Source organism: Fukomys damarensis, unplaced genomic scaffold, assembly GCF_012274545.1.
Source record: "Fukomys damarensis isolate Sample0158 unplaced genomic scaffold, DMR_v1.0_HiC HiC_scaffold_11, whole genome shotgun sequence".
Lineage (NCBI taxonomy): Eukaryota > Metazoa > Chordata > Mammalia > Rodentia > Bathyergidae > Fukomys > Fukomys damarensis.
The window spans coordinates 64,638-73,350 of record NW_022900923.1 but is presented as its reverse complement, the minus strand read 5'-3'; the positions used below and the strand labels follow the sequence as shown (position 1 = coordinate 73,350).

General features: G+C 53.4%; 2 protein-coding genes across 2 annotated transcripts in view; both read right to left on the bottom strand.

The window, feature by feature from the left end:
* Window positions 1-8,713, bottom strand: part of LOC104847549 (CSC1-like protein 1) — a 54,332-nt gene that overhangs the window by 28,777 nt on the left and 16,842 nt on the right. The window lies entirely within an intron of this gene.
* Tmem63a (transmembrane protein 63A) overlaps window positions 1-8,713 on the bottom strand; it is a 21,396-nt gene that overhangs the window by 1,865 nt on the left and 10,818 nt on the right. Inside the window, exons 13-21 of the mRNA XM_033762259.1 lie at window positions 8,507-8,542; window positions 7,782-8,010; window positions 5,544-5,650; window positions 5,322-5,408; window positions 4,567-4,629; window positions 2,552-2,714; window positions 1,536-1,641; window positions 751-918; window positions 174-289 (exon numbers count right to left, since the gene is read on the bottom strand). Of these exons, the coding sequence (XP_033618150.1) occupies window positions 174-289; window positions 751-918; window positions 1,536-1,641; window positions 2,552-2,714; window positions 4,567-4,629; window positions 5,322-5,408; window positions 5,544-5,650; window positions 7,782-8,010; window positions 8,507-8,542 (1,075 nt within the window). The remainder of the gene's footprint in view (window positions 1-173; window positions 290-750; window positions 919-1,535; window positions 1,642-2,551; window positions 2,715-4,566; window positions 4,630-5,321; window positions 5,409-5,543; window positions 5,651-7,781; window positions 8,011-8,506; window positions 8,543-8,713) is intronic.

The window sequence follows — 8,713 nt, the reverse complement described above, 5'->3', positions numbered from 1 at the left end:
GAGAGAGAGAGAGAGACACCCAAGAGGGCAGAGACGGGGAGGGAAGTGCCATGTCAGACCCTAATACCCTTGCCTTTCCCAGATAGGGGTGGAATTGAAGAAGGTTGCTGCTGTGTTGATACAGGAAAGGGTGGGGATGGCTGGGGACGCCATGGTCTCCTTGGGTCCTGTACCTTGTAGTAGAGAGGGCTGAGGTGCCGGAAGCAGCCAAAGCAGGTATACGCCAGGCAGACCACGATGGTGAGCAGCACAGCCAGGAGGGTGAACAGGGTGGCAGGGGCCTGCAGACCTGGGGAGAGATGCTGGCCCAGGTTAGAAGGCTGCATGGTGTGGGAGTAAGCCCTCCTCCCTGGCCCTGCAGCCCAGCCTCATCTAGCAGCCAGGACAGAGACCCTACAGCCAGAAGCAGAGATGACCCACAAGTCTCCTGCCCTTTGCTTTTTCCTAGGGTGTCTCTGTCCCTCTGGCTCCATAATCCCCTCCACACTGTGGACAGTGAGGTCTAGGACCAGGCGGCACTGAAGAGCAGTCTGGGACAGCTTCCCCTCTCCTCCGGCTCAGCCCCTTGGAGCTGGCTTCAGCCTGGCATGTCTGTGCAGGACCATCTGGGGTGCTGGGTCAGATACCCACACCCAGCCTTCATTGGGTGGCACGGTCTGATCAGACACCAAGTTAGTACTTGACTGGCCAGCATGGTTGGATGCAGGACCATGAGGCAGAAGGCTGGCCCAGGTCAGAGAGGGCACTCACCCAGGCGCAGAAAGGAGAAAAAGAAGAGCCAGAAGAGGCAGAGGATGGGCGCAGCCAAGGCCTGGTTCACGGCAGCGAAGTGCAGCCTCTTCTCCAGCTTGGCCGGGAGATAGACAAAGTAGAGGTTGTGCCGGTCCACCATGTGCTTGAGCAGGATGTAGATGAGGCCTGTGAAGGTGGGCCATGAGTGGGTGGCTGCCCGGCCACGGCTCCAGGACCCCTTCCCCGGGGTGGGGGTAGCTAGTCTATGCGGAGTTAAGGTGGAGTGCTGAACAAAGTCTGAGGCAGAAATTGGGCAAAAGCATGTCCTGGCTGCTAGCTTGTTCTCCCTCCCTCCTCACCTCCCTCCTCACTTCTGTCTGCCCCTGAGGGAATGGGGGCCCTTGTGATGGTGGGTGAGGCATGAGCAATGGCAAGACGGTGCTGGCACCGGGTCCAAGCTCTCAGGCTGGGGCTGGTGGAGCTCAGTGGAAGAGGCATGCTGAGCATGTGTGAAGCACTCAGGTTGATCCCTAGCACACACACATAAAGCCAAGCGTGACAGTGACAGGGTCAGGACGAAGAGAAGGCCACACAGAAGTACTAAGGGAGGTCGCACTGGGAACGCGGCAGGCAGAATTCATTCAGACATGAGGTGAGGTTTGGTGCCATGTGCTTCCCTGGCAGCAGCGGTCCCAGTGGCCACAAGAGAACCACTGAGCTGGGACTCCCTGCCGCCATGAAGGCTGTCCCTGGAGGGCTGGTGGAAGCAGCTGTCCACGTGTGTGGGCACGGTGGCCACTCACCGAACGGCACGATAATGGGGCAGGTGATGCTGTAGGCCATGATGACTGTGAAGACGCATAGCATCCAGGCGTACATGGCTCCAAACTCGAACTCGTAGGCCTGGTTCTGGGAGCAGGAGGTTGGGAGGAGCTCATGAGGCAGGAGACCCTTGGGGCTACCTACTGCAGGAGGAACTGGGGCCCTTGCCCAGCCTGTGGCAGCTTCTCAGACTGTGCCTTCGGGGCACAAGGAGGCAGCAGATGCCCAGGCCTCTAGTGAAGGGGTTAGACTGCATGGAGAGGCCACCAGAAAGGGACACTGTGCACACCCAGGTCTCCAAGACACAGGGATTGCGGTCCGCGGTCATGAGGCAGAGTTGGCCTAAAGAGAGCTGTGGAGTGATTCCCGGACTTGGCACGAGACCAACACAAGCCCAGCCCCTTCTGGCCAAGCTCGTCTGGATCAGGTTGGGCCTCTGCAAAACAGAGACACTAACACTGCTGGTCTCACACGGGGACCATGATGATGAAACAGAATATACTTGACCCTCTCACAGCACCCACCAAGGCAGAGGGAGTAGGAGAAGCCCCCACACCACCTAATTTAGGGAGTGCTGGCACAAATGCTACAAATGCAAAATGCCTTTGATACCTGGGCTCTGCTAAGAACACGAGCAAAATAGATGCCCAAGAAAAAGGCAGTCGTGGGCTGTGCTCTCAACCCCACCCTGCCCGTTCTTTGTGCTGGGGATGGAACCCAGGGCCTGGAGCTTCCTAAGCAGTGCTGTACCAGAGAGTGCCAGCTGGGGCCCAGGAACCTGGGGACTTTGGGTGTATGGACGGATGGATGCAGCCAAAGTGGTCACAGTGGAGAGAGCCTCGAGCTTTCTCCTCCAGCTCTGAATTAAGGACCCATGTTGTAGAGAAGCTCCTAGCAGAGGGGACCCTGGCCCAGGTGTGAGAAGCAGGGGTGGGCAAAACCTGAGCCAGGTAGAAGTGAGAGCCCTGGGGGGGTCAGAGGGAGTCAGAGGAGCCACCTGCTTGATGTTCCTGCGGTCAGCAGCTGTCCTGGCCATGACCATGCGGAAGGTGTAGAGGATGAGGCCCGGCAGTCGCAGCAGCTCCATGCCACTGCCGATGAAAGCTGAGGCGATCACGTAGTTCACGAAGAAGGCTCCCTGGTCCGGCAGGAAGACACACCTGGGGACAGGGCCGGTATGTGAGCCGGGAGCCTCTTTCCCACTGAAGGGAGGCAGGCACCTGAAGCACTCTGCCATCACACGTGATCTGAGGCACACAGACACACACTGTGCCTGGCCACAGAGGAACTCCACAGTGGGGGATGCTCACAGGAGGAGCCCTTCTCATACGGTGACTGTAGGGATGGAGAGAGGAGGCTTCTGGTACCCGGAGGAAGTGGGTGCAGACTGCAGCACATCTGAGGAGCGGTGTGTCCAGCTCTTCCACACTGGGGCAGGCGGGGAAGGAGGCACTGGGTGTGAAAGGTTGGGGAAGGCCCTCCAGGTGCTGGGAGCCACCCTGAAGTGAGGTGTGAGGAGCAGGGAGGCCATGCTGATGGCTTCATGCTGGCCTGAGTTTCCCAGGCAGAGGTTTGGGGGAGGTGGAGAGGTGCGGACAGAGTCCAGACAACCTCAGAAACAGCCTGGGTTCTGTTGAGAGATGGGGTGTGGCATGGAGAGGAAAGGAAGAAGACTCTGAATTGCACATTTCTCTGCAGAGCAACTATAATCATTGTGGAAAGAAACTTAATAGGAGTGCCTGACCTGGGCATAAGGGGAACATCCTCCCTGTAGGGAGGGAATATCTGCCATGCTTGGCAGAGAAAGGGCGTTTTGCAGGTGCAGGTAGGGTCAGAGAAGTAGATAGAGTCTGTATGTTTGGGTGCTGGCATCCACCTCAGGCTTGGCACACAATAAGCGTGGGCTCTGCCACGGTGCTGTTCTTCAGGCTCCTTGTTGGTATATTTTAATGAGGTAGCTGAGTGGTTCTGGAATCCTTGATTTGCTGAGTATCCTGAGTGGCAGCAATTTCTAGAGATGGGAGATTGGATGGACTCCCAGGGAGGCTTGGACAGGCATCCCTGGGTAGAGGCATCTAGTGGGCAGATCCATATGAGTTTGGTAGATCACAAAATGAGGTCAGGAACTGACCCCTGGATCTGGTGATCTGAATGTCACCACCAATGGGGATTAGCTGGTTGGGTAAGTGTGGGTCAGGGTGTGACTGCCAGCTCTCTGGTCATTGGCCGATCCAGCAACAAATCACTTAAAATAATCTGACTGTCCTCATAGTCAGCAAGCCAGCCTGCCCTGTAACCTCAGCTTTGGAAAGTCAGTCCAGACTTCTGACCTCTTTGAAGGCTGGGTTGAATCCCAGCCTCTGCTTCTTAAGTAGCTGGGTAACCTCGGATGACATCATCATCTTGGAACTTTTCTCATTATATGTAAATAAATATGCTATCATTGGTCACCTGATAGCCTGTTGGAGAGAAAGAGAGAGAGAGGAGAGAGAGAGAGAGAGACAGAGAGAGAGAGAGAGAGAGAGAGAGAGAGAGAGTAGGAGAGGAACCATTTAGCATAGTGCCCTTCAACAATTGCTGCTCTATGATGTGGCATGGTATAACTTTACAACACTAGGAAGGACTCACAGTAACCTTATGTTTAACTCCATTCTCATGATAAAAATAATCCTCAGACCAGACAGTCACTCTGCTGCTGTGTTTAATGACTCTTCTTTCTGGCTACCTGGTACCCCAGAGTCCCAGGAGTCTCTGAGCTGCTCTGGTAAGTTTCAAAGAGTGACAGTCAGTGCCACTACTTGAGCTTTGGCTTAAAAAATGAACAGCACAACATGGCCAGATCTACTATGCATCACAGGAGTGTGGGGTTGGGCAGCCCTGGTCACTCCCGTTTAGGGGAGGAAGTCTGGTTCGAAACACAGGCCATTACCTGCCTGGTCTCCAGCCCTAGGCTAAGGCCCATGGAGTGTGCCCAGGACCTCAGCTCCAGGACCTGACTTGGCTGATACTTACTCCAACCTTATAGAGCCCGCCGAGGAAGTGTTGTCAAAGAGCCACCGGAAGAAAAAATCCAGGCTGAAAAGCAAGTGAATCCTCTTAAGAGTTTATTTGGCTCCTCTCTCTCTTCCTGGACATTCTCCCTGCCTTCCTTCCTTTCATGATGCTAGGGAAGGAACCCAGAGAACAAGTTCTCTGACATTGCACTCTGATCCCAACCTCAAATAATTTCTTTTCTTTTCTTTTTTCTTTTTTTGTACAGGGGATTGAACTCGGGTCCTTGCGCTTGTAAGGCAGGCCACCAAACCTCTGAGCTAAATCCCCAGCCCCTCAAAGAATCTATTTCTAATACTACATGTGATCAGAACATATTTGTTATGGGATCAGAAATCATTTCCATTTTGTTCCACTATAAAAAGAGGCTGAATATAAAAATCTGCCACTGTTTTCTCTGATGCCACTTGCACAATGTGACTCACCAGGTGGCTTTCAGGGAAACACCTCTTCTTGAGACAGACACAGTTATGATTAGAACAAAGTGTATATGGGGGGTACTCGATAAGCTTGTTTGAAAGCTCCCCCTATGCCCTCAGAACATCACGTTTCCAGGACAAGCAATGGACCGGCACAGTCGCACTCCACCTGGTTACTACAGGCTCAAAAGTTGTTTGGGATTTCCATCTGGTCCAGACCATTTCCATTCCCAAGGTAGCAGTGTTCTGCAGGTGTGGGCCGGATTCTGAACTTAGGACAGGAGATGGAGGGTATACCTGGTGAGGCCAAGGGAGGGCAGGATCAGCACCATGAAGATCAAGAATATGTAGACCTTGGTCATCATGTTCCAGTTTTCCCCCGACCTGCAGGAAGCCAGAGGGGAGCACTCATCCACGGTCCCAAATGCTTCAGGTGCCTCCGTGGGGCCTGCCTTGCACCCAGTGCCCCAGCTAGAGTCCAGGGTCCTCCACTGGGAGACCTCGAGGCTCAGCACTCACTTGGTCCAGTGAGACTCCAGCAGCGTTGAGTAGTAGACTATGGTGGGGAGCAGGGCCGAGAAGGACCAGAGGAGGAGGGTTGGGAAGAACTGGCTGATGACTGGGTTCTGGAAGACAAGGCCCAGTGGAGAGAGTGGGAGGGTCTGTGGACCACAGGGCCGAGGCCATGGCCGATTGGCCCAGGGCTCCAGGGTAGGTTCTGGTCTTCCTCCAGACCAGTGTTGTGTGTGCACAGACCCCAAATCTGGACTGAGTAAACAACAGCACCTTAGAGTAGTATAGCTCTTTATACCAAAGAAAGCACTTTCATGTAGAATGAAACTCTACTTCTCAGAAGACCAGATTAGGGAAACCAATGGCTAACACCCAGGGTCAACTGAGCACTTCACCAGGCTCCTCTCCAGGCTGCTGGGCCAGCTGTAGCTCACCAGGATTCTGGGGTGGTTTATCCCAATCCCGTTTAAGCTGGTTCTAGTTGATACCGTCATCCTGTGATTTGGTTAACTCATTTTCACTGATTAAATGAATGTGACAACATATTCTCTTTGAAAACTAAATAGGGGCTGGGGAGTAGCTCTGTGGCAGGCAACTTGCGTGGCCTGCATATGATCCTAGGTTTGCTCTCAAGCACCGCAAAGCAAAACACAAAACACAGAAAACAAAAAGCTCGCATTCTACCACTGAGCTCCAACCCTAGCCTAAATTCCTGCTTGTATAAAACAGACAGAGGGGAACTCTAAGCAGCGGATCTCATCCCTACATCAAAAGACTGGGAGCCAGTCGTGGTGCTGCAAGACTGTAATCCCAGTGCTCTGTGAGGCAGGAGAAATGCAAGTTGGAGTCCAGCCTGCGGCATTTGGTGACTTAGGAAGACCCCATCTTGAGATGAAAAATAAAAGTGCTGGAGATGTAGCTCAGTGCAAAGGCCCTTGATTCCATCCCCAGTGCTGGAAAAAGAAAGAATTGGCAGAAGAATGCTGGCATTCTTGCTGTAAATAGAAACCTCACTGCTAATGCACACTTCAGTAGTTTTTACTGTGTATTGAGTCAGATAAGAGCAGCACCCATACCCTAGCTCCTCTGCCATTTCAACGACCCGAGGGATAACACATGGCAGGTATTCTCACTCCAGTTCTGGGATGGACTCAGGCTCAGAATTCATCAGCCAGAACCTGGGCCCTAGGGCCTCCACCCAGGGTGTCTTCCTGGAGGATCACTAACCAAGTACCAAGTGTAACTGGAAAAAAGGAACAGATTCAGGGAGGCATTGCAACAGGCTTACTAAGAGAAGCCGATGTCTCTTTGTACAGATGCTCATTTAAGGTGGTTTAGCTGCTATTGCCTCGATTCATCTTAGCTTGTTTTGTTTTGTTTCTGAGATGGACTCTTGCTAGCTATGTTGTGTAGCGTGACTTCTGGGGTCAAGTGATCCTCCTACCTCAGCCTCCCACGTAGCCGGGATTACGAGGACGTGCCACCACACCCAGCCTCTAAGGGGCTTTGAAAAGCATTGCATAGTTATGTACAATACACGAGTTTGTAACGAGATGATCAGATGCTGAAACGCAAAAGAAATAATCCACAACACTGCAATCATGACAGATCTTTTCGTTCTTTCCTGTGCCTTCTCCCTAGTGTCTACCATACAGGTTTCATTGGCACATCGCCAGAAATAAAACAGGACGGTTTTATATCCTGATGTCATTAAAAGCCCCTCACGTCTGCCACAGTGTATGCAATGACCCAGGCCTCGGTCTGGGGTCAAGGAGGAGGCCGGAAGAGACAGTGGGACATGGGCACAGCTAGAGCCAGCCTTGGCCGCACATACCCACCAGGAACTGATCCACACATCCATCCCTGTGGATGTAGTGAAGTAGTGAGCCAAGCCGTCAAGGCGAGCGCAAATTCAGTGAAGAGGAACACCAACACTCATCCTTACAAGCAGCCAAGGCTGCTTGGGCAGGCAGGTGTGTCCTGACATTACCCATGCTTAACATTCTATCACATTAAAATACCTCATTCATCGCATACGATCCCTCCTTTTTAGTTTGATCTCATCAAACCAGAATGTATATATTGCATTACTCTAAGGCATGGTAATAAACCCGGCCATGCCTTCTTCTGGCTTCGAAGTGCAGACTTGAGCTGTGTGCCTGGGCATTCTGGTTCAGGGCCCTACAGCCTTTGGCTCTGGATCCTCCCCAGTCACCATGCCCTCTTTCTGCCAGCGTCACTCACGTTCAGCGCGTGGATGGGCTTGGTGACATTGAACTTGTCCATGGTCGATATGATGATGGAGGGTGTGGTCAGGAAGAAGAGCACCACGAAGAGGGTGAAGTTGATGCTGAGCCACTGCAGCCACCAGCGGAGGCCCTGGAGAGAGAGGTTCTTCCTGCAGAGGGGACATGGTCCAGAGGTTTCTGTCCACAGCACTAGCAGTTCTGTGGCTGAGGTGGTCAGGTCCGATCAGGCTGGCCAGAAGACTCTCCTAGGGCTCTGACCAGGGCTCCTGCAGGCTTCAGGAGGAAAGGCACATTCTCTGCACTGACCTGCCGCTACCACAAGGCCAACATGCAGGTCACAGCCGGAGCCCAGCACAGAGCCTCTGCACAGATGCCATGAGCAGCAAGCTGAACAGACAGCTCCACATGGCGTTTCCTGGACATCTGCAGTGCCGTGTGACTCACAACACCTTCCTCCCAATGGGCCTCGGTCTGGGGTCAAGGAGGAGGCAGGCAGAGACAGTGGGACATGGGCACAGCTAGAGCCAGCCTTGGCCGCACATTCCCACCAGGAACTGATCCACACATCCATCCCTGTGGATGTAGTGAAGTAGTGAGCCAAGCCGTCAAGGCGACGCAAATTCAGTGAAGAGGAACACCAACACTCATCCTTACAAGCAGCCAAGGCTGCTTGGGCAGGCAGGTGTGTCCTGACATTACCCATGCGCTGACACAGCTCACAGCACTGCCAGGGCCCCAGACTTCCCTGAGGCCATGCTGTCCAATACAGCAGCCACAGCACAGGGGGCCACCGAGCATGAAAGATGTGGCGGGTGGACCTACAAGTGGTGGAAGATTTGAAGACTAGATAGGAAAAGACGAATGTGGCTGGGGATGTCTTGGTGCTGAGCGACTGCCTGGCTCATGTTTCCTTCCCAAACGATCAAG